The following is a 27,099-nucleotide window of genomic DNA, read 5'->3' on the forward strand; positions in this document are numbered from 1 at the left end:
TTTTGTGTCTTGTTCTTTTGTAAAGAGATTGTATTTGTAAAAAAACACGCTATTAATATTATAAATACCAGTATCACTGAATTTGTAGTACAATCTTCTTTCAAGCTTTCTTTAGTATGTTTTATCCACCTCTGCCGTCACACCCCATATTTAGTTTCTCTTCGTCCGAGATACACTGACGAAAGAACTTAATGATCAGACAACTGACGTCGAAAAAAAAATGAAATGAAATCTTGAAATGAATGAAATGAAATGAAGTTTTACATCCCACGGTTATGCAGGTTAGGCTAAAGGAGATGGTGATGATGAGAGATTAGTGAAATGAACAAAGTGGGAGGAAACGGAAGAACCTCGACAAAAACCCACTTACACGGTGTTTGTCCGCCACAAAGTCCATACGGAGAGAGCTGGGATCGTACCAGGTACCCCAAGCTTCGGAGGTGAACACTCTACTACTGAGCCACCGAGCCCCCTACAACTGACCTCGAACTGTATACACTAATAATTCCTGCAAACTGACTTCTGCATATGCCTGCCCGATTCGAAGGTATCTTTTGTATGATAACATTCTCTCTTCTTGTTCAACAACAATTTGTAAGGTGGTATATTTAGATCTTGTTTCCGTATCTTTTCTCAATTTGTTGTGCTGTCTATTGCTAAAGGTTATTTTTAATAAGGGAGACTAATACTCTTTAGCTGAATAAGATATGCGTTACTATATCAATGACTTGCAGGAAACTTTTACTTTCTTAGTGTAACTTCAGTTATCATTTTTTAACATTTGAGCTCGTTTTCACAAAATATTCAATGAATGTTTACAGCATATACTACTTCACTTGGGATTTCACTAGAAAAAAAAAGCTGTGTTCATCCTTAAGTTTACTTCTCTTGCTGCAGTCATCTACAATTTTCTTTATTTTCGTAGTATTGCAGTCTTTCGTGTCACTATCACTATTTTCACATAGCTTTCCTTCCAGGTAACCTAATCTCAGCATCTAATCAACATAAATTGTATTTCAGCAGGAAGTACTTTTATTGCGAGGTTTTTCTCGAAAACACGGAGGGCACGGTGGCTCAGTGGTTGAGGGTTTACCTCTGGTATGAGAGGTCAATTGTTCGATCCTCGGCCAAGTAAGTTTGTGGTGGACAACATCGTGATGGTGGTGTTTTCTGAGGTTTCTTCCATTTCCTCCCATATTCTCATTCTACTAATTACTCCGTCTCTCTCAGCCTAATAGGCATAACCGTGGGACGTTAAATTGAAAGATTTAATTTAGTTTCATATAATTTTGAAAAAAACATTTAAAATTTCTCAAATTGATGTCTATATTGCGCATGTTTTTATGTTTGCAATATATTAATGCAACCTTGTATTTTTTTACTTCATATAGTTTAAGCATAGTTACTCATCTTTTCATACTGTTGTCCTTTAGTGCAAGAATATAGTCCAATAGTACTCAACATGTGACTGACATCTTTCACTTACTTTCTTCATGAAAAACGTGATTAGAACCTACATTAGCAGCTAAAAGTTTAGTAGCAGCAAACAAAAATACTTGAAATTACGTATACAGCAAGGTAAGGGTCACCGTGCTATCTGCTGCCCTTCATGACTAAAAATCTATTCGAAATTTGAAAAGGAATCAAATTTGCTAGTCAAGCTTTGAGTTACACTTTAAGTGTTGTATACGCTTTTTTTACTGAAAAAATTGTACATTATGTCCAGTTCACACTTGACGCCCCAGATAAAATATTCAAATTTACAGCAAAGTTTAAACAAACATAATATGTCTAAATAAATTATTACCGGCTCTAGAATAGTGTGTGTGTGTGTGTGTGCTCCCACAAAACGCATCTCTAAGGTAAATGGCAGAAACCCATGAGCCTGTGCTGCCATATCAAAAAGTGTATTCTCTCTAGTGAGAGAAGATTAACTCTATGAGTTATATTCATTCATTTTAATGGATAAATACTTTTGTGCTAGGAAACTGCGGGATTAGGATTAGGATTAGGAATTAGGTTTCTGAACTTTCGGCATCTATGGCCATGTTAGCCCGTCACATATGAGGGATGACGTCTCTCGATGATCACACTGCCCCGGAATTGAGGAGAAAGAAAGGAATGGGGAAGGAAGGAACTGGCTTGGGATTATTATGTTATATACCATCCCAGCATTTGCCTGGTATGAATCACAAAAATCCAGGAGAAACCTCACTCAAGATGGCAAGACTGAAGAAGCTGTTACACCTTTTCGACCGACTTTGTTCACTAAGAATCGAACCTGGGACCGTAGGAAACAGCAAAAACAAATTTTATCCGGCTAGAACTTAAATGAGACCACTACGCAATTGTATAATTGTGTTGGAAGATCCTTTCATGGTATAGTTGGAGATTCTATACCACTACTATTAAAGTTTATGTAAGAAATGCTAGTGAAAATTATTTAAATAAGGTAACTCTAGAGAAGTATAGTGTTTTATTCCCCAAAATTTCATTGGTAACTTACCAGTACCGTACATAGAATTTACATAGCGTACGTATGTGACAAGGACGGAGGGAGGTTCAAGCACCTAAGCTTATTATATATCGTTTTAGGACATGCGCGATTTTTGTATACATATCTTAAAAAGTAAAAGTTACTTTTTTTCATATTATGTTGTTGAAGAGGGGGTCATGGAAACCGAACATCTCCTTCGCGTACGCCACTGAATTATTTAGTTGATGTTTATGAAAGCATCTATTCGTGACTGTGCCTTCTAGATAAGAACATAATTCCTACATAAAAACACGTATAGTGGAAAGAAATAACATTTCAACAACATGCATGTCCAATATTGCTGGCATGTGTGCGCAGGTAATAAATAAAAGAAAATAAATCCAACATGAATTAAAGTTGAACCTGGCAATATTGCGTGATAAATGAGTTCATAAGTCTCTAAATAACTTCGTAATATTTTTCCTTGACTTGTTTCGTCAAGCTTTAAGTGTTCATTCATAAACTTCTCACAATAAGATCTTTTGCTTTTTGCTGTTTAGAAGACGCATTTCGTTAAATGAACCCAAAATTGTATTTATTTTTTTCTTCTTCTTCCACTCTAATGCTGATTCTTAACGCAACAGTTATTCACTGTATTTCTGAGATAACAGTAAATCGATTGAAATTGGCAAGCTCCAGCAGAGAGGCTACCATCCAGCGAGTCGAGATACAAAATTGATCCTTACGTGCTTGTATCCCGGCAGAAACAGCTGAAGTGAGAACCAACTTCATCCTGCAGCGCATGCGCAAAGGAGAAAATTTTACGTTCATATCAATATGGCGGTGATGGTGGTTCCCTGCTTATGTTATTTTTTCAGCGAAAAGCTTTAATTAAACTGTTGCTACCTGATCCTGTCGTTAGTAGCGGTATCAAGGACAGGGGACTTACCCCTAGTCGCTGATACTTCAATGGCGATCAATAACATGGAACTCGGACGGTGGCATCATTTAACCAGCGGGAATAAGATGGTGCCACTAGTTATGATGTCACTTCTACTAGGAACACAAGGTAAGTTCATGATATAACATTTAAAGCGTTTCTTACTAATAGAGCTTATTGATATTGCTAGTCCTTTACCTAATAATTGCGTGTCTAGAATTATTACTTGTAAACATTGTATATATTTGAGTGGCTAATACGCTTGACTGTAATGATTGTGGCTCTGGATTCGATTCCTAATGGACTTTTAAGATTTAAAGATTAATCAGGTTAAGGATACACACGAGATAAAAATTGAGGATGTTCCGTCTCGAAAATGTATCTTGAAAAATGTCTCGTCTCGTAAAATATATGTTTCTATTGGAAAAGCTCTATCTCGTCTCGAATCTTGTCACGAAAAAAAGTTTAAGCTGACCCGTCTCGAAAATGTGTCGTGAAAAATGTCTCGTCTCGAAAAATATATGTTTCTATTGGAAAAGCTTTATCTCGTCTCGAATCTTGTCATGAAAATTGTATCTCGTCTATTCTCATGTAAAGTTTTAGATCCATTTTGAGAAGCCGGCTGCTCGAAATGAGTGAAATGAAATTTCTAATTTGACGTACCACGATTATGGACCAAGGCTAAAAGAGATAATGATGACAATGATGATGAAGAAGAAGAAAATGGAAGGAAATGGGAGAATCTCAAGAAATCCCACGCACACGATGTTTGTCCATAATAAAGTCACATGGGATGAGATGGCATCGAACCATGGACCCCACATACCAGATGTAAACACACTACCACTGAGACACCGCGGTACCCCGATTACTCAAGTTCAGGTTTGATACACCATTTATAGGTTCGAATGACAATTAAAGTGAAGAACTGTCACGTGACTATGTCGAATGTATACGCGCTCTCAGCGTGGGAGTCTCGGGTTCGAGTCTCAACGGGAGCTCATGGATGGATCCCACGTTAAGCTATAGGCAGTTTCATATAGCCTTACTGTTGAACGGGACGCTAAATTTAAATTCAATTCAATTAGTCAGCAGACAAAGTATTGTGATTATGAAACTTTAGTGCAAATCAAATAAAATGAAAGTTCTTGTTTTATCTATTTCGCATACGATTTTCAGGCTAAGAGAGAAAAATAATTATCAAAAGTGAGTGATTAGGAAATGGCCAATAGAATAAGGATGTGGGAGGAAAGACGAGAATCCTAAGAAAGTCTCCAGACACAATATTCTACATTACAAACTCGTACATGAGGATCGAACCATATACCATGGCCCCTTCACACTAAAGGTGAACCCAATACCACTGATTCACTGTGCCCTCAGAAAATAAATCAATATTTCAAGGAATTTACATGTTTTGAGCCAGAAAGTTTTTTTTTTTTAATTATCTGCGTTTTGTATGTCGAGGGGCTTTGACGTCATACTACTCAACATCGAAACCAAATTTTAAACTTAATACACGTATAAAATGTCTCATTTTACTCCCTCCAAATCCCAAAACAATGATAATTGATTAGAGAGTAAAACCCAAAATTTGTATTTGTATTTCGACATTTTTTCGAAGAGAGCTTTAACGATATTCTATATATATATATATATATAACATTAATATCCCATCAAAGGTCTATACTCTGTAATATGAAAATATTTATCTTAAGAAAACGCATAAAGGGTAGGCCTATATTTTTCATATGAGTCAGTTTTTTTTTTTTCCTAAAACAAAAGTAAGCAATATGATACAAACTATTGTTCCCGAAAAGTTTAGGAAGGATAATTTGCTGACGGGAATGGCTTATTTAAAACTAACTTCTCAAATTCCGCCGTAGTGAATGTATTTTTATTTCATAAATGAATATTCCTAACTAACAACTAAAAGATGGTATTATAATTCATGAATTCTTTTTTTTTTAAAGAAAAATGGAAGCGAAAAAGTTAGTGAGGTTGTAGACACTATTATTTATTTATTTATTTATTGATTTACACTCTTAAAGTTGAAGTTTTGGCAAGTCCCTTCTTCATGCATTTTGGTGTCATATTCTACAACCACAGTGGAAAATTTCTTTTAAAGTTAGCTGTAGAAAAAAGTTAATAAGTTCTTATTTTATTTAAGGCATATTCCATTATTAAGTTCATACATTTTGAGGCATTTTACTTTTAGTTGAACAACTTTCTTCTTTTTTTTTTTTTTTTTATTTTAAGCTCAAAGATTGTGTGAAAAGTTAACCAATGACTTAACGTTGAAACTAAATTACTCTCACCGTGGTTGGAGTCTGCATGTCGAACACCAAGGGTATAATCCCAGTTCCCAAATCAGAGGTTAAAACTCAATTCAGGTATTGGTAACTAGCAGAAATGTCCGCTATTCTCACGTGTTGAAAAGTATGGAACCTGGAATATGATAGTGTTAAACCCTCTTTTCTTTAGGATACGAATTTTAAAAATTCTAAACGTCTAAATGCCTACGGCCCCTTCACCAAAATTACCTAAACATATACAAAACTAGAATTATGCAGAGCAACCAGTATAGTAGATTTATATAAAAGAAAAACCACACAAACCGTAAACAAAAGTTTGTATAGGCTTCTTGTAGTTTTACTCTAGGTTTATGTTTGTATGTGTTACTTTACATCTCGGTAACTACTGACCAAGTGTAAACCGAATTTGGTGAGTAAGTAGTTCATCGTCTAAGGAATGAAGATAGCTAATTTTGATGGCCGAGCTAGGCTAGAAACAGAATCGAATCGCTTTGTATATGGTATTCTATTTGTCAGTAACTACTGTCCAGGTCTGAAAGAAAGTTGGTGAGCATTGTATAAAGAATAAATATCACTATATTTAGTAGTTTAGCTCGACTATGAAAAGGCTTGGCTCGGCGTGTATGTCATTCTTTATTTGCACTTTCTATTGAAATTAATGTTTTAGGGCGTAAAGAGCGACAGAGACTTTGCTCTACAACTTTGCACGGCGGGGGCTTCTAAATTCAGTTCACCAACTGTTCTGTTTGTTTGTATTGTGCCAATTTTTTACTAATAAGTTAATGGCTTTGAAATAATTCGCGAAATGAGAACGTGGAAGGAGATGGAAGAGCCTCGAGAAAACCCATGGACACGATCTACCTTAAACTCACATTCCTGGGATCGAACCAGGAACAACATGCAGCAAAGATGAACGCGCTAATACTAAGCTATCCTGAACCCTATTCTCAACTGCGATCTAATAATTTATAAGTATTTTTATTATTTCCTCTGATGTTTATATTTTCGATTGAAACCATATCAATACTTCAAAAAAAGCATATAATAACAAAACTACACCAGAAATGGACTGTGTCTATTGACTTTTTAGTCTTACATCCTGACAACCCTATGAAGCAAGGCAGAGAGTCATTGCTGTCTTTCTTTTCAATATCCGTTTCACCTAACAACTCCACGTAAACGTAACAGCAGCGTTTTTACAAAATAAATGCAGTAGTTCACCAGATGCGTTGTAGCTCTTTTTAGATGCTAAATTTTATTTTTTCGTTAATTTTTATTGAGGCGTCTGTAACTTCCTTTGTAATAAAACAGACTTTCCAATGTCAACATTTATTTGTCGATATGATGTTCTAGTCAGAAATGATGAAGGGACATTCAGTAAATTTTCCTTGAAATTTCCTTTTACCAACTGGTGGAAACACTGGCTCAGTGGTAGAGCGCTTACCTTTGGTGCGTGGGGTCCCTGGTTATATCCTTGTCCAAGTAAATTTGTGGTAGGTAACATCATGTCCGTGGGTTTTCTTGGGGTTCTCCCGTTTCGTCTCACATTCTCATTCCACCAATTCTTCCATCATCATTCACATGCTTTAATCACCATATTCCTTAGATTAAAAGGCATAATCTTGGGACGCTAAACTGAAATATTTCATTTTTCCCTTTTACCAACTTCTTCAGAAAGCTACACAAGCTTAACTTTTTCACAGAAATTGTCACTATTTTACAAATATAATCTATGTATATGACAATACCTGCCAGATTTATGACAGTACGACGTGTCATAAAAGAGACCATTTCTGTTTCAGTATTTATTGTCAATGAGCGAATATAATGCATCAGCTAATTATCTCTTGACTTACATTTGTTATACCTCATGTCCATTGTAATTAAACATATTTCCATGTACTTAGTACCGACTGAATTTCCAACAAAGTAATACTGTGGGGAATTTTCTCCTTAAAAAATCCCTTTTCCTGATAAAAGCACTAGATACGCTACGCAACCCTTGCTCAACCAAGTGGCTATCTTTTATGACTTGTGAACTGCAAACATTTTGTTTTCGCATAGTGACTTATATATCAAAGAATCTTTCTTTTAACTCGATTATTCACGTAGGGAATATGGTAACTCAGTGGTAGAGCTCTAGCCTCTAGTGTTAGAGGTCCCTGGTTTAATTTCAGGCCAAGTTAACATGTGGTGGACAATATAATGTCTGTAGGTTTTCTCGAGGTTCTCTCGTCTTCTACAACATTCTAATTCTGTCATTTTTTTTTTTTTTTTTTTTACAATCATTCATTTTCATGAATCATCTATCTGCTTTAGTCTAATTTCATTTTTGTGAGACGCAATACTACAAATTTCACTTAATTTCATTTCATAATTCACATGAAAGCCTTTTTCCCCCTCACGCAACACGGAAACCACATATTTAAATGCTGATTTAGATATACGCTCCTTAAATTATGATCATCATCAACGCGATACGATGTTGCAAAAGGGGTGAATTGCTTCCTTAGTTACTACAAAACACGAGAGATCGAAACAATATAGGTATTTTATAAAGCCTATGATCTGTAGGTCAAAATTAATGCAATGAATGCAGTTGATGTAAGACGATGAACGAGTTGTTGTGAGAAGTAGTTATTAGTAATATCCTCCACGAAACTTTCTTCTCCTGTTTTCATCAACAAAAAATAATACAAAGCTATATAAAAGGATCCATTAATCTAAAAATTTAGCAATAATTGAACATGATTTCAAAATGTGTTCACACCTTGAAATCAACATCAGCTGATGCGAGTCTGTGGTGGCAACATCGTGTTCGTGAGTTTTGTTGGAGTTTTCCCTTCCCTCCTACATTATCATTCCGCCTATTGTTTTCAATCAGTCATTTGTCTTTGTTAATCTGAAGAGCACATACGTGGAACTTTTAGTGATTTATAAGTTGAATTTGAATTTGTTTTAGTGATTTATAAGTTGAATTTTTGTTTTTTTTTTCTTTTTTAAAAAAACTGCAGAATTGATCGTTAGACATCCTAAATACAAAACCAATTTGTTGCCGTTTTGGTCATCCGTCTCGTTCCTCTAAAACAGAATATAACTTCTATCACAAATTTTAGACGGAATTTAACAAAAAAAAATATGATTCTCAGCGCACAGTATCGGAAGATTATCAGGTTTAACATCTACCCAGATGATACTCATAAAAAATTTCGTACTGAAAGTAGAAAATTTTAATTTTTTGACCTAATGTAAGTAATTAATATTGAAAAATATATTTAAGTGTGGAGTAAAAAATTTGGAGTACATAGAAAAGATATTCGTATAATAGGTATTTTAAAATAAACTCTTCGGAAAACAGTAATGAGAGACACTCAAAACGTAATTTATGAATGAATGAGCTTGAGTTTATAATAAGCATTAAGAATACATAATTATTAAATTTTCGCCAAGGTATTTATGCAATCTGTAACTCTTTAAATGTTTTCAGAGTTGCATATTAGATTTACGCGGCACATATATTTATGAATGAATGGGATATGGATTGATACCGTTAAAGTTATCATTACCCGTGAATATGTTAAAGAATTGAGTTCATTAACGAACTCGTTTGAGATAATCGTTCTAGAGATGTATTGCAAAAACGAAATTCAAAAATTCACTTTCGTCCAAGAGTTATCATGTGTGCAATAACGGGCAGTTGCACATACTAGCATTACAATGTTATACAAGTATAAAGACCCCTAATACTAATACTGATAAACTGCTAATACTAATACTAATAAACATGTAACTTTCCCTTTCTCTCAGACATGATGTAGGGTCATACTATTATTAATAGATCCAGCATCATTTGATAATCAGGAAGGACAATTTGAAATAAGATGTGTAACAAACTCCGGTCTTGAGAACCAACAGTGACGGCAAAGGAGAGCCATTGTGGTCTCCACACATCACGTACATGCAAAAACATTCTGAGTATTTCATAGGCTTAAACACAGGGAATTTAATTTGTAACCTTTTGCTCTAATTCTTTCCCCTAAAATCATGAAGTAATAGTCTAGTAGTTTCGTTTACATACGTACTTTCCGCAAATCTGCGGACCAAGTTATTGAATGAGAATAAAAGTTTTTTTTTTTTTTTTTTTAATTCTGTACCATTTCCATACATATGTTTTCCTTCGTTTTGATTCCGTACTTTTTAACTTTTCCCTCCACCATCCATATTTGCATTTTTCTCTCGCTATTCTGTTAATGGATTTCAAATTCGTTCGCACAAAGTGCACCTTCAAGTATGATACTGCAAAACCTGCTTTATTGAATTTTTGCCAGATCTATAGGTGAATGATTTCTAAACTTGGATAGCTATGAATTAGGAAATCTTTCAGGAAGGTACAGAACAAAGCAGATATGAATTCAGCAAAAAAAATGTTAGTAAATATAGAGGTCTCAGTAACTTGTTTTTGTTTTCCCTTAATGGAGCTTCGCTTCAATTTTCATTTAAAAGTAGTAATGACCGATTCATAATGCACTGTGGATCACGATAAAACAAGAATCATACTTGAGGGCCATTTTACATGCTCGTCGCTCCCCTTGAGGTCACAGTTCACTAAATGTGCTCAAGCCATTTTCTGAATTGCTATTTTATTCTGCATTTTCCGCATCTTCCTTTATGTGTCTACGCTAATTAGAGCCTGAGATCTATGATTTGAAAGTACCGTACTATTAAATCTTCACTTTGAAAAATTCGAATCGGTACCAACGGCCTTACTTTGCAGAATTGACTTTGGTTACTAAGGAGTTAAAAAAAAAAATAAAATACTTTCATAACTCAAAAGTCAAGTCTCGAGTCAGATATATTATGATGGCCAACTACACTCTTTCCGTTACGTTTTGGGTTCACAAAAGTAACAAATAGTACAATTTATACTTTTCAATTTTGTTCATGGGTCGGATGAAACATACCTGGGAGCCGCCATTTGACCATCATTACTTTAAACTAAAAGGATTAGATTAAATGTCCATAAAACAATATATCTGAGGCAGAGAAAATACTCTGCTTCACATCTTCAAAATACTGTAAGAATCAAATAAACTTCGTCATGGAGGTGCCATTGTTCAGTGATGAAAAGACCTCAGGTTCGATCCTAAGATGAGATTGCGATTAACTATACTCGTTTCCAGTCGAATTTTTCTATTTATGCTCATTGTCTCATTCCAACAATTTTTTTCACATTACAAGGGCTGTTCATTTGATTCCCGGACTGGTGATGTAAAAAAATCTCAGAAATGACATGTTACCTCGTGCTTATTTTCCTTTAAAGTATTTTCCTACTGCATCTACACACCAATTCCAACGTTATCCCTGTCACTAGAAGCAGTTCTGGAAGTCATGTGAAATGTCCCCGAATATCCTTGTCGTGTTATTCTGGATTATCTGAATAATGTCAAATCTTTCTCCTTTTAAATTGGATTTCAGTGTAGGGAACAGCAGAGAGTCGCTCGGAGTCACCAGATCCGTTGAGTACGATAAATGTATTAATATTAATACAACAAAACTGACCAAAGCATTTTATATATTAAGGAAATATCAGTACAAGAATAAGAACTTAAATATTTAAAAAAATTAAAGGAGGGCATGTCCACTTTTTTCGCTTTTACTTCTTTGTTTTTCTGTTTACACTGAAGTTGTTATTTTTAGATTGCTCTTTCATAACGTGTCTGATGAAGGTGATGTTACGTTGCCGAAACTGTTGAACAAGTGTTATTAATATATGGCCTCCTCGGGAGAACATAATGGTAAGAGTCACTTCCAGTGAAATTCAGTTATTAGATGGAATGTGCAGAGATCGTACAGCAGAATAGTATGTAGGGATTTTAATTTCTGAAATGTACCCGCAGATGGCAAGGAAATCTTAAACACAAACAAACTATTTGCTGAGCAAAACAATATATTCACACAATAAACTACATACGTGTTACAGTTTCGCCAACTAACACTTTGGATTCATCAGACACTATGCAAAGGAAATCTTGTTTATGTGTCATTTACATTGCAGTACATGAGAATGTTGAACATTCTTTTCCAGTTTACTCGACGATAAGAAAATGAGATGGGCCATTGTGTTACCTGAAACGCTCATATATTTACTAGTTTGCTCCGTTCTGTTTTAAGAGTACCGTCAAATATTTCGAAAGCTATAATGAATAATATACAAGTAGCATAAATGGTGTACGATGAGGATGTTTCTTGACCAAGAAGTTCGACAGTATTCCTGAAGTATGATATGAAGCATTTGTCTTGATGCAGCAGGTAACCGTTGTAACACAGTTGTGTATACCTCCTTATTGCAAGTTTGACCACTTGGAACAAATTTCTCGATTCATGATCACGAACATGTCGAAACGACACAAGAAGTAACACTTTCACCCGGAACTGAACCAAAGTCGTCATTTGGAAACGACAGAAGGAGCCCTCACCTGTGTTTGAAAAACAGTCACTATGTTTTAAACCATTGTACATTAATATTCTAATAAAAAAACTTGAAATTCTTATACGAACTGGATAATCATGCCCCCGTTCAGCAAAATAAGAAATGCTGGTGTTTGATCGAACTTATGTAGCCTTTTTGAGTCTCAGAAATCCAGGTGACTTCCATTGGAACGACATTATCTTGATTTCGGGATCGTGCCAGTAAAACACCTGCATTAATCTTCTGTGATGATGTTGGCTTGGAATTTCAGATCATTGGCTGTTTAGCCCAGTTTCCTGCTGATAGTGACACGTTTATGTGTTTATTTGTTTTGCTTGTGTGAAAGTCCTCTACACGAATTTCGCCGATAGACGGCTCATCCACAGGTCTTTATGAAATATTTGGTGACATGAGAACGTCTCCTTCATTTCGCAGTTAGTCAAAGATCGGATCTGATCTGGACAATTTTCTCCTCTTTCTGACTCACGAACGAGACCAGAACTTGGATCATTTTCCGGCTGGACATTTTTCCAGCTTGAAAACATGTTAACCATTGAAAGGCCGCTGTGAGACTCAGCAATGTATCACAAAATACTTCTTGCAATATTTGGTACATCTCGGTAGCCATTTTTCCAAGTTTAAGACAAAATTTAATCAAAATTTGCTGTTCTTTTCTATCATCCATTTCACAATCCGACACAAATCACACATCACACTACATGCAATTATGTCTCACTTCCTGGGCTCAGGTGAGCGACAACGTTGTGATGTCATCATGAGATGTTGGCACATTGTCTGCAGCAAGGATTCCGAACTATGATTAACACTTTTCTGAGGAAAAAATCTGGAAATTAAATGAACAGCCTTTGAATTCCATTGAACCTATAACTCATTTATTTTATTCTTTACGGCATAATTTTGAAAGAGTAAACTCAAACTTTAAATTGTTTCCTTCTCTTTTTTAAGAAATTTGGTTTACCGAAACCCCTTTAAATATTTACCCTGTCCATTTCTCCTGGAGACAAAAAACATCAAAAGAACTACGAGCGCTTGTATTTGATCAGCCATCGCCAAATTTGGTGAAAATTTAGAGGATCAAAAGTTAGGAAAAGTTAGGCTCGTTTTTGGACAAAATATTCAAACCGAATGTGATCAAATAATTTGATTCAAATTAACATTTTTTGGTTTCCAACGTTGATCACTATAGAGCAAAAAATGATAATAGATGCGGTTTTCTACAATCGATTAGACATCTCAGCAATACATTAGATGTTCGTCCTTAGCTATCTACTAGAGACGCAAGAATGACTTACATAGAGCAAAACTGATAAGAGATAGCGAAAAGCTCTTTTTTGGAATCGATTTAACGTTAACTCTGTATTTGAATCATAAATGGCAGAATTCAGCCACTTTCGGTTGTAACTGATTGTCGTAGATTAAAATCTGTAATAGATAGCAAAAAACGATTTTCTTAATCAACTAAGCGGCCCAGAAATATATATTCCATTTCTACACAACAAAAAATGAGGTGTTGAACAAACACAAAATGACTATCACATTAGCGTGTTACTTGTGTGCCAACACCAACCACATCGCCTTCAGAGCATATCAGAAATACCTCCTTATTGACTGTGAGTATTTGCATTGCTTTTTTTTTTCTATTTATTTGAAACGAGCAAAGCTTTCTGAAATATATTTCGCATTTATGGCAAATAATTAATAACATTCTATGTTTTCTGTAATCTCTCACAATAATATTGTTGTAAACCTGTGAATCATCTAACAACAGTTACACAAATAGCAGTGCTTTCATATATTTTCTTTACCTGTTATTCTTATGTCTTAGCATGTATGAAGAGAAGATGGCAGAACTGTTGCCTATGTAACTGTTGTCAGACGATTCAAAGGTTTACAACAATATTATTATGAACGATTACAGAAAACATAGAACATTATTCGTTACTTGGCATAACTGCCAAATATATTTCACAAAGCTTTGCTCATATTAAACGATAAATACCAATGGAAATTTTCTCAGGTAGTAAGGAGTCATTTCTGATATACTCGGAAGGCGATGTGCTTGGTGCTGAATTAACACACACGTAACACGCTAAAGTAGTAGTCATTTGTGTTGTTTCAACACCTCATTTTTAAGTGCACTCTAATCACTGCTGAAAACGGAAGTGACACAAATCAATCGCTTCTGGTTTCAACATTGATCGTTGTAGATTAAAAATAGTAATGGATAGCAAGAAGCAGTTTTCTGCAGTAGATCGAACGTCCCAAATATATATTCTATCTCCACTCTAATCCCTCTTTTAACCCTTTCTGATCATATGAGTCCAATTGGAATCACAAACTTTCTTGGTTTAGTACATAGTGCATATATCGTGCCGAATGATTCCAAGTTGTCTCGTATGTTGTAGTTCTAGCTTTTGCCAACGGATGGGAGCTGTGTACGGTTTCGCCACGATCTCTAGTTCGAGCTAGGGCTGTTCCGATAATCGAGTAATCGATAACAATTCGATAAAATTTCAAAACCGTTTCATCGATAAAGAATTTTAATGTTATCGAATTATCGAACTTTCGAGACTCCCGAAATGTTTGAGACTCTCGAAATGTTCGAGACTCTCGAAATGATCGAGACTCCCGAAATGTTCGAGACTCCCGAAGTTTTCGAGACTCGAAATGTTCGGGACTCTCGAAGTGTTCGAGGAACTCGAAATGTAAGAAACATTAGACAACTTCGAGACATTCGAACTGTTCTCGAATTGTTTGAAAGCAGCAAATACAGAGATATATCAATATGATCGCATTTGTCGAGTCGCTTGAATATTTAGAAAAGTTCGGGATTATCGGAGTATTCGAAAGAAACGATGTATTCGAGGTTATCATAATTGTATATAATATGTATTACATATATGCAGAGTGTTCATTTTAAAACTTCTCTCCTTAGCAATGTAGTGAAAGAAAAGTTTTCCCCCCACAGATCTGTACAAGGTTTAAGCAGTCTGTCAGAAGAGAGAAAGAGGAAGAGAAAACATGCATCACCCGAATGGAATTGGAATCCAAGACAACATTAGTCTACTAATAGTCACTTTGCCGATTGCGCCAATAACGGGGCAGGCAGAGAAATAATTTTACATATGATTTCGACAAATATAACTTTGCAATAACTTATCAGATGAAAAAAGTTGTTTGACTAGTTTGGCTGCAAGAAGAAATCGTTGGAGAGGTGAATGAACCGAACTGTTCATCACTACTTTTGATAATACCCGAAATTTCGATAATTCGAAATGTTGATAATACCCAAAACTTCGATAATACTCGAAATTTCGATAATACCCGAAACTTCGATAATACTCGAAATTTCGATAATACCCGAAACTTCGATAATACTCGAAATTTCGATAATACCCGAAACTTTGACAATACTCGAAATTTCGATAACACCCGAAACTTCGATAATTTCAAAAACTCGAACGGTTTCGAGTAACCGATGTTAACTCGATAAATTTTCACTCCCGAAGTTCGGTAGGTCTTCAGCCTTATCGAACACCCCTAGTTCGTGCGCACTTATAATCCATTGAAATAAAAAAAAAAATTCTTCATTTCCAAAACAAAATTCAGGTCAGAAAGGGTTTTAACCAGAATTGCCAGAAAATCAACCACTTTCGGCTTAAATGTTGATCGCTATAGAGTAGGAATGATAATAGATAGAAAGAAGTGGTTTCGTCTAATCGATTAAGCATCTCAACAATACATTTCGTGTCCATCTTCAAGTCTTTACTAAAAACGAAAATGATGGATACCCACTACATCTCCTGGTTTCAGTGTTGATTTACGTAGAGCAAATATACTAAGAGATAAGAAGCGATTTTATTGGATCGTTTTAGCGTTCTGAAAATAGGTATCATCATGTTTTTAAACCCGTATTCAAACCGGAACTGAAGGAAATCAACCACTTCCGGCTTTAAGAATAATTGATATAGAGTAAAAATGGTAATAGACAGTGAAAAGTGGTTTCCTTCAATCAATTAAGTGTCCTAAGAGAATATTCTCTCTGCACTCTAATATTACGTCAAACTGAAAAATTTCACTTCATTTTCTACTAAAAACCAGAGTGATTAGGTAAATATTCTACCACTTGCGTTTCAATTATAATTGAAAAATGTCACTCTATACAAACCAAACTCCTTCACGTAGTGTACACTGCTATTTATTATTTTAAAAATCCGGAGATGGCGTTGTTGTCCTAAAACTAACTTTACTCTATATGAGTGGCGGCTGGTCAGGTTGAACATCACATAGTTGAGAGAAGAATCATAGATGTAGATATCTTTATTTGTTGAGTAAATTGAAAGTTGTTTGAAGAAATTCTTTTATACATTTTTGGATTATTTTCTGCACTAGTTGCTTATGATTATTAAAAGACATGGTTGAAAGGAAACAACACACTTTATAATCTGCATGGTGGCCCTCGTTACCTCTTGATTCATTAGTTCTTCAAGCTGTTCGTTAATTGGCTTATTTTTAGTTAAGGAGAGACTGTGATTAGTTTACGTTCTGCAGTTTTTGATTGGTGTTGTCCTTGAAAGGGCGGTAAACATCTAGTACTATTTTCCTTGTTTTAAGGATGTTAGGAAGTCGTTGATAGATAATGAACATCTCCTTTTTAACCAAAAGTTGTAATTTAAAGACATCGTCGTGTAGAACTAGTCTTCAATACCAAAGATTTCAGAAAAATATCTCTTCGTTACGGAGATTCAACGCTTCAAACAATGCAAAAATAAGCTGCTTACGTCACGGCAACAGAAACAAGCGTTAAGGCGTGACATCATATCTCGTTATCCTTCTCTGAGTCATATTAAAAGCTTCAGGGAATCGTTTGTATTGTAGTTTCTTACTGTAAACTACAAATAAATTTAGTGGAATAGCCAAAGGAAAATGACAAAATAAGTAAAATACTTACTTTACATAAAAGAACGTGTTAATAAGACGTATTCTCCCAGATTAAAATACATTAAAAGTTATTTGTAATGTTCTATCATTACAAATATTTTAGGTACATACAAGCAAGATTAGATTAGTATCGAATTACACCAGAAACATTAGAAATGAAATGAAATCTTTTACGAGTTTTACGTCCGACGGTTATGCCGGTTAGGCTAAAGGAGTCGGTGATGATGAGAGATGAGTGAAATGGTGGAATGAAGAAAGTGGGAGGAAACGGGAGAACCCCGAGAAAACCCACGAGCACGGTGTTTGTCCACCACAAGGTTCACTTGGCGAGGGCTGGGATCGAACCTTGGACCCCAAGGTAAACGCTCTACCACTGAGCCACCGCACCCCCCCCAGAAACATTAGACTCTAACGAGGGAACCTATCCAAGTGACTCTGACTTCGAGTCGAGACTATGGCCGTTGGATACCTTGTCCCAAAAGAACATAACACGAAAAGGGATACATCCTCGATCGTAACCGTTGCGAAGATATAAGCGTGAAAAGTTAGAAATTGAGCTCCATACTATACATTACAAAGTCAGATTCCGGGTCAGATTTTTCGGAAACGGTCGGGTAATGGAACTCAGTGAATACATATCAAATTAGTGTGGGGAGCCCAGCACCTATTGAATGAAAAATTTGTGTCCCCGGGGCACTCGCAGGGTCCCAGGTGGGGTCCAACTTAAAATTTGCAAATGGAACCTGGGGTCAAGTAGCATATTGTATGAGAGCTATTGTTAAATAAAAGAAAATAGAACAAATCTCACCTTTTTACGTTTTCGGCCAAAGTTTTAACAGCTTATAGTTCTTTTCGTATGTGATACATTTTGGATTAAGTTCACAGAACAATATACTATGCTATAAACAATAACTGGAAGGTTTGGAAAAGCATTCAAATATCTTTGAGAATTAGAAATAAGTTACTCCTTGTTTTGTGTAAACAATGGTATAATTTCCTTCTAGCCCACATAAAACTATTAGTTTTCAAGTGGAATACAAGTTATATACCGTACACCAAATGAAAGCTTGAGTTTTCTTCATTTACATCCAATCATCCCCACGGGTTTATGTGCACCGGCAATAGTTTTGATCATTCTGTTTCGCGGAAAGTTCACTCTCCTTCACTGAGCAATACCTTACGTTTGATTACAAGAATTCAAGTATGTTTTGCACATCTATTACCTTCAACTGTCTGCAGTCAAATAATGCTAGACCTCGGTAGATCGGTAGATATATAGATTTTTGTCCGAAGGACAACGCATAATCTCTTGCACATCTCCACAGATCTATTTTCGTTGTAAAGTCCGCACTACTAGTTACACCACCCCTACACTGAGAAAATAAATTGTAGGTGGCGTACTTAAAAAGGTAGGTTACATGCGCAATTCCTGTAGTTTTTGGACTTAACGTACAACAGATGTATAACTGTTGTAGATCATACAGTAGATAATACAGTAGTAGATCATATAATCCTGACAGTGGACCATATAATCTTAATAGTGAACCATATAATCCTGACAGTGGCCCATATAATCCTGACAGTGGGCCATATAATTCAGGCAGTAGACCATATAATCCCGACAGTGGAACATATAATCTTGATGGTGAACCATATAATCTTAACAGTGGCCCATATAATTCTGATAGTGGCTTATAGAATCCTAACAGGGGACTATATAATCCTGACAGTGACCATATAATCCTGACAATGGACCATATAATCCCGACAGTGAACCATATAATCTTGACAGTGGATCATATAATCTTAACAATGACTCTCATATTGGTGAAAATATTTTATCATATACTGATTTACAAAAAAAAAAAAAATGTAACAAAAACATTTTTGCAGGTCAGCACAAAACCCAAGCAGCCGTGGAAAAATCTAACCAATTATCTTGTTTCGAGTGCCAAACCATGGAAGAAGGCACCCCTTGTGCCAATATTAGTGCCAATACTACAAGTTTCTTCAACGAAACGTGTCAGAATGGGACCATATGTAGAGTAAGTTAACTTTCTTTAATATTCTCCCATTTATTGCCTGAGAAATGCAAACTGCCATCTATTGATCTTGTAACTTGTTAGTAAAGATTGCTGTTTAATTGGAAATTTGTGGAAGTTTATAATAAATTGGATGATGCTCTCATATAATAAATACTTACTATAATGGTATTAATCTACTACAGTTTTATCTTGTAAGATATATATATCATATCCCTAAACTGGATTTTGATACAAATTGCCATCATAGTGAATTATTAATAATAATAATAATATTTAAAAAAGGTGTACTTTTAGCGAATGATGCAATATTAGAACGTTTGCTGCTAAATCGTTTTCATATAGCGGCAGAAATTTAAACTAGAGGATGTGAATGAATATAGGAAAAATAGAAACTTGCGTTTTTGTTACCTGTACAATAGGTCTCCCCCGTCTCAAGTCCTTTGTTTCCTCCTGCCTAATATCAAAAAGTAATTGCTTCCCCAGCTTCCATTCTACATGATTTCTGCTGAGATCAAAGGCGCCCATTTTGTGTTTTCCAGGGGGGGGGGGGGGGCAAGTATAAGGAACGTTTCAAATATAGTTTCAAATTTTGCTGTAACTAATGTAAAAATTCTATTGGGTTTTCAATATTCCCAAGTACAATTTTCTCTTAGAGGGGCGAGCGCCCATTTTGCCCCCCTAATGGGCGCTGAGATGGTGGATTAGCAACAAACCTTGTCTTCAGTAGTATATTACTCAGTTGCATATTTAGGGGAAGGTTATCAGGCTCAAGCCCTCCTCGAAATAAATTCGTTATATGAACAACTTCATTGAAATTTGTCGGCACCTAAAAGGAAAAATATAAATGCTTATTCACGCGTTGTGCATAGCCGCACCCCCGAAACAAAATTCTAAATGCGCCACTGGTAGCACTATAATGCCAAATGGCATCAATTCTGTAACTTGATACAACACAAATAAAAAAATCACATTACTGTGTATTCTTTACATTTACCAACATAACATAAAAATGACAAATTAATTTGCGCCTTTAAGGGGGATTTGTCCTTTAAACAAACTTAAGTATCAAATATATTGAATATCATAACAATAGCTCATGAAATCTACCAATGAGGGTCATAACCTCTACTCAGTAACATATATTTTTTTAATTATTGTTTCTTATGAAATTAGATTTTCTAGTAGTGCTATTTTAAATCTTTAGGTTATGTTGGTTTATAATACAGGTGATGAATAGATATTGGTAAGATGAATAGTAGAATCAAATGTTCCGCCAACAGGAAGATCACGATTGTTAGGTGGTAAAGATGCATCTATACAGCAGGGCAATATGCTTTAAAATATTCAATAAAAACACATTGATAACCAAAAAATATTTTTTTTTCACTAATTGTTTGTAGCATGCCACTTTTTAACCATACATCTTTACCAATGATCACTGAAAATATTCAAACACATATTTAATAAATTATTAAATTACTTAAAATTACGATAAATAAAGGTATACGACTAAAATTTGGGACTGTTGAAAATGTCAAATTAAAAAAGATGTCTGAAAGAATTATTTCATTTAGTTTTTGAAATATTCAAATAACTCCCAGAAAAACAATTATATATATATATATATATATATATATATATATATATATATATATATATATATATATATAGTGAATATAAAAATAAACTCTGCCCTTTTAACAATTAGAAATATGAACACCGATTGTGACTGTATTTGGTAACTCATCCAGCTCTTTTCCCTAGAGATAACGCTGTCCTGTTTTAACCTGTTTCAATATAGAAACAATGAAGAAAAAAGTCAGTATACAGTACTTTGTGGTCTCACAGAATCAAATAGTCGGTTACTGGACATCCCTTTGTTGTTGAGTTTCATTCTAGTAAATGTTTGATCCTTCCTGCTACAAATTTACCCTGCACCTACACTACAAGAATTTCTACTATGAATATCGTTACGTTAAAGTTTAGTGATTAGTTGAGTCTCGAATAAGAAATTTTTCAAGTCTAAGATTTGGGAGACGATATAACATTATGACCTCCAAGTGTCCCCTTATTATTACGTCTCTTGTTTTATTTTTTTCCAAGAATGGAAAACACATGAGTAACAAGGTATCTATTCCACTAGTTCCGATATGTAAAAGTTGGAAAACAATGATAAATTGTTTAGCAAATATGACTAAAGACTTCTCGTCTAACACAACGAGAAATTAAGGGTCTTCTGAACGTTCTCGTGCGTGCAACAGAGCATATGTGAGTGGTCCACTAAAAAAGAAAATGAAAAATCTTGAGCTTAGATGGCATCACATGTAGGCCTAACTAGTATAACATTTGAGTAATATACTCGTATATATAAGGTCGATGCATAAGTTCGTGCGGTTTTCTTTTGGATTGGCAACAATGCAGCGTGAAGCGATTGCTTTTTTTTCATGGCATAGCCTATACTAAACATAACAGTAACAGTAACGAACAGAACAATAAGAATTCGTGTTATTTCAGACTATTGTGTCCCAAAGAGTTCCTATCTGTATCTTCTGGTTTCACTAATATTATAACGTTATAGATACGATATGAAACTCGTATTATCATACCTACATCTGTATTCCTGCGTCTTTACCTAACTGAACCCGTTCTCTTATAAGTAGGTTCTTTCCGAACAGTGGTACTTGAATTAATCTAAGTAATCCTCTCTCATGCCTGCTCAAACTCTTCCTCTTCTAAATTAACGCCTGAACAGGTACGTACTTGAATTAACCTAATTTAATCTACCCTTATCTCTATTCTGTAATAAATTGACCCTTTAAAGATGAAGTAACCAAACCTTCTTCTCTTATAAATCGGTTCTTTGCATAGAAAGCGTACTTAAATGAATATATTTCAACCTGCACTGATTTCTATACTATCATAAAAATATATGCTATATCTTTCCTATAATCCTCTTGGAAATTCTAAATTCCTCCAACATGTTATAAGGCCTTTCTCTATTAATGGAATCATACACTCTCCAAAATTATGAATAATTGGCAAAATCCCATTTCTTTTATATTTGCCCGATTCAGAATACGTAATCCAATGTTGACCTATTGCGTGTAAACCAACATTGATTACTTACAATTACTTCATCAAGATAAGCAATTATGAGTACTACATTAATATTTTCTAAGGTATTGTAGTAGACTGGAGTAATGAAATTTCTTGGAAAATACTACAGATCATATCTTACCTTCTATCATAAATATCAACAGTATGATAGACCCTTTGCATTCCTTAGAAATGTGTTCTTTCTGTTTGATTTACCAGATTAGTCTGTGTATTTCATTTGATAGGTTCCTCAAGTTTTATTTATTTATTTAACAATTACCAGATACAGCTCAAAGGCCATTTTATACTGGGTATCTAACAACAACAACAATGGACAGGATTTGGGAAGGTATCAGCCAGGTCCTGTTTTAGTACATACCATCCTGGCATTTGCCTAGTAGGGCTGAGGGAAACCCTGGAAAAGTCCAGTCAGGATGGTCGGCAGCGGGAATTGAACCCACGATCTCCCGAATGCAAAGCCCACGCTCTACCACTTGAGCTACTTCGCTCGGTCTTATATAGTTAGACTCGAATTAAATATATTCCCAGCAATTCATTATTCTTCAGCAGTTGTTTCAATCTCGGAAAGGGGAGTTTCTCAAATAACATTTGTCAACTTGTACTCATTGTCTTAATTTACATTTTGTCTGTATATTTAAAATTTCAAGTTCATTCCCAAATAACTAAACTATCTTTTCCATCTATCTAAAACATTTCCTGGGTATACTGGGAGTTCTTACATTCATCTGTATTACGTTTTACCTCATTTGATAACTCTTCCAGAATCTCTTTACTTGCTTATGTAAGTCTCTTAAAAGTATGTTCTGATTTGGTTGCTTTTCTTCGATTTCAGCAATTCTTCTCTTCATGTACTATTTCATACAATTCACCTAAAATGCGTATACTCAGTCCTTTTACTTTTAGTGTTTAAACCATTACGGTTCTAAATCCAACGTAATCTAGTTTCCTTCATCTGATCTATCATGTCTTTACTTTCGTTATCACACCAGATTTTTTGGAAGAAATAGAAGCAGAACAATATATGAATTTATAGGTTTTCTGTTATAAAATATTAAAAGCATAAAATAATCATCCAGTTTGATTGTTTATTACAAGAGGTCTATGGAGTAAAATGAGAAAAATATTCATTTACAACTCTAGAAATAGCCATAGTTCATTGCGCTATAAAAACTAGATAGTAAAAAAGGAAAAGAGGTGATTGATTTTGGATGAATGATTTTGGAAAACAGCCAAAATGATTTTGATATAATATATATAATTCATTAAATATTATATGCATAACAATTGTTTCCTGGTAAGTTTAGGTAATTAATCGAAAATAACAATTCATATTTCATAAATAGTTAATAAATAGCTCTACAAGAGGAATTACTTGATTTTTCATGTATTGTGTTCTATACTGAATAGCACTATGTACCTTTTTTAACCAAAAATAATGTTCGAATACAGTTTCGTTTTTTAATTAAATAATAAGGATTGGGATCAGGATAGTACACCTAATATATTAAATTGTAAGTTTACATATTGTATATTTTAAATTTATTTCCTTCCAGGTAAAGACGTTTTCTTTCACAACTAGTACTTCAAACACAACGTCAAGTTTGAAGATGTGGTACCTGGAAAGAGGATGTGTTAATAATTGTGAAGCTGGTTGTATAATTATAGGAGAACGAACTAAATTGTATGCATGTACGACTTGTTGTCAATCCTCCTTCTGTAACAGAGGGCGAGGGGCGGCTGCGAGCTTCCACTCCATCCATAACTTACCATTGGTTGTGCTTCTATTTTTATCTGTCATCATTCCAAGTCATTTACTTATAGACTTTAGTTTCCACATAAATTCTAGTTCTTTGATATCGTGACGTACAAATGGACTATGTACCAAAACAACAACAACAACAACAACAACAACACGAACAACTCAAACATGTTCGTCTTGTAACCCGCCTTATTTTGTCGAAACTCATCATCTGGCTGTAAATGAAATAGTAATAAGTTGCCTGCTTCAATTTTTTCCCATATGTATTATTACTGGATTGTAAGGGTTTATAAGTACAGATAAACAATATATATTTAAACATTTATATGCAGAATTCAAGTGCATATTTAGTAGAATTGCGTTAGTGGTATTGAATACTACTACGTCATCTTTTCTTAAAACCATTGATTTACATGAGCATTTATTATTCAATTATTTTGTTGAAATAAAACTGAATGTTAATGGCTTAATCTTACTTATTCTCACTTTGAGATCTACTTTAATATTTCTTCCTCTGTCAAAATTTAATTTTGTGATTTATATAATTTTAATCCTTATTAATCAAATTTAACTTAAATAATAATGTATACATTTAAATAATTTAACCATATTTGGAGAAATCCATAGAATTTAAGTTATAAATATTTCAGTTGATTTGAAAGAAAACATAAAAGTAATTCTTTGTGTAAATCAATGTACTAAAACCAAAGAGATGTAGGTACTCAGTACTTGTAAATAACTATGTATTAATATCACTTCGGCCATTTTGTTGGTTATGTTGCAATGTATACCGAAATTTCCTCAAATCCAAATTTATCGTAATGTTTTAAAAAAGAAATTGAGTCCATTTTATATGTATTAACTGATGCTATTCTCTAAAGAGTTTAAATTTTGGTATTATAATAATGGTTTTCGAAAACATTGAAATAATTAAATTTTCGACGGTAAATAAATTTTTCAAGTTATAACTCCAAAATTCGTTACTCTGTAGTTGGCAGCAGTGTTAACTGTGCGACAATTCTACAAAATATTTGAAGCCTGCATATTATTGTCCGAATAGCTGTTGTTTATGTGAATATTCTGTAGTTTAAATAAATATATGCATGTTTTCTTTCATTTTTATTATAATATTGATGTTACGTATGGTTCATAAACCAAAGGAACAAATTCAAATGTCATGTCACTTAAATATGCTTTTTCGATGTTTCATATACATCTATCTATGCTTTTGCTTTTGATCTTTTTCTTTTATATATACATATCGTTTATACATATTGTAAATTGTTTTCCTTTTCGTATGATAACATTGTGTTCCTACGAAACCATTCTGGTTAGAAAGTACAATTGCCTTTGATATGTCAGATCTCAAGTCCAATGCAGCCTGGTATATATGTACATGTTGAGTCATCATTGCCATGTTATAGGAAGGATACTAGAATTCAGAAGTAGTAAGGTTGCATGATGAAAGTCCTAAACAAGCAATGGATGTGTAGCAGAATCTTTTTTTTTTTTAAAAAAAAAAAAAAGAGTTTGATAATTCAAATAAAATCAAAACAAAGTAAAAATGATAGATTTTAGAGTAAGAAGTCTTTGTTTTCAATACATAAGAAGAAACTTTAGAGTCTCGTTGTATTGCGACGGCACTTGTGTTAGAAATACTGTGTCGTAGTTCAGAATTTTTTCCACATAATTTTGTTCATATACAGTATTATACATATATACTAATTAAGACTCTGCATAAGAGTAATGCAACCTCGATACTGTTGAGTTTGCTCGGAGACTCTTACTTAAATCTGTAAATACAAAAGAGATTACTATACCCATTTTTCCTAACATTTTCAATGTTCACCAGTGATATTCACTTTTGATCACAAAACCAACTCTTGATAATGGTACATAGAACAATTTGGCACTTTAGTTTGAAATAAAAATCTCAAATTGCTAAACAAGATCTCAGCTCGTACAAAGTTTAGGTTATGGTGAAAATAAAAATGAAATCCTTCAGTTTAACATCCCACGTTTATCCCTTTAGGTTAAGGGAGACGATGGTTAAACCAAATGAATAATGATGGAATAATTGGTGGACTGAGAAAGTGTGAGGAAACGGGAGTACTCCGAGAGAACCCACGAACACAATGTTGTCCACCACAAACTTACTTAGCCAGGGATTGAACCAGGAACCTTATGCACCGGAAGTAAGCGCTCTACCACTGAGCCACCGTGACCCATTCATTTGTGGTAGACAAATACAGTATGTATGGGGTTTCCACAGAGTTCTCCCATTTCCTCCCACTTTCTTCATTCCACTGTTTTATTCATTATCACCATCACCGTCTCCTTCAGTCTCGGTACATAACCTTGGAATTTTAAACTAAAAAAAAGACAAACAAAATATATATTTGATTTTGGTTTGAAATAAAGATTTCAAACAGTTACACAATATAATATGTGTTTGATTGATCTTAATTTAGTCCTACAAAGGCAGAAAATAAAAATCGATTAAAATGTGCATCACATGCATAAAATATGAATCTCAAATACACATACATTATACAATAATACTAGATTATTCAAATTAGTAAGGTAATGATTTCTTGATAGCTGTCAATTATTAATAAATACGTGTTTTAAAATAAAAGCTAACACGTATTATTTCTCTTAATACCAACTAGGAGAACTATTTCTATAGCAGCAAACCAATTATTATAAAGCTACGGGAATTGATACTAGTTTAAACATATAAGTAAACTGATATAGCAGTAGATGTCCAAAACGTAAAACAAGTGATAACTTTCTTTCGAATGGAACAAAAACAGAATCGTCCGGAGAATATTCTGACTAATAAAACTGGTCTCCATTTTTAAAAAGTTTAAGAAACACTGTTGTAGGATATACGTTGACTCATCACCCATGTTCACTTGTCAGAATCTACAATAAAATATTAAATTATCGATTATTATAGGATGACGGAAGTTTTGGATTACCCTCTATATATTTCATTCTCTACGCAATATTA

The 27,099-nt window shown here is 34.3% G+C and overlaps 1 protein-coding gene across 1 annotated transcript; it reads left to right on the forward strand.

The window, feature by feature from the left end:
• The first annotated feature begins 3,282 nt into the window (after positions 1 to 3,282).
• On the forward strand, positions 3,283 to 27,099 carry LOC145694300 (uncharacterized). The gene is made up of 3 exons (XM_081770390.1): positions 3,283 to 3,545; positions 19,056 to 19,207; positions 23,878 to 27,099. The coding sequence occupies exons 1-3, from the start codon at positions 3,446 to 3,448 to the stop codon at positions 24,184 to 24,186; spliced, it is 561 nt and encodes a 186-aa protein (XP_081626516.1). The 5' UTR covers positions 3,283 to 3,445; the 3' UTR covers positions 24,187 to 27,099.

This window comes from Thermobia domestica, chromosome 1 (assembly GCF_964235325.1).
Source record: "Thermobia domestica chromosome 1, izTheDome1.hap1.1, whole genome shotgun sequence".
Taxonomy (NCBI): domain Eukaryota; kingdom Metazoa; phylum Arthropoda; class Insecta; order Zygentoma; family Lepismatidae; genus Thermobia; species Thermobia domestica.

What these genes read in the sequence shown, in the direction of transcription:
- LOC145694300 (XM_081770390.1), top strand. Translation starts at nt 3,446, where the DNA reads ATGGCGATCAATAACATGGAACTCGGACGGTGGCATCATTTAACCAGC. An exon ending in ACTTCTACTAGGAACACAAG is followed by an intron (nt 3,546 to 19,055) that starts GTAAGTTCATGA and finishes ACATTTTTGCAG; the next exon opens with GTCAGCACAAAACCCAAGCA. An exon ending in AGAATGGGACCATATGTAGA is followed by an intron (nt 19,208 to 23,877) that starts GTAAGTTAACTT and finishes ATTTCCTTCCAG; the next exon opens with GTAAAGACGTTTTCTTTCAC.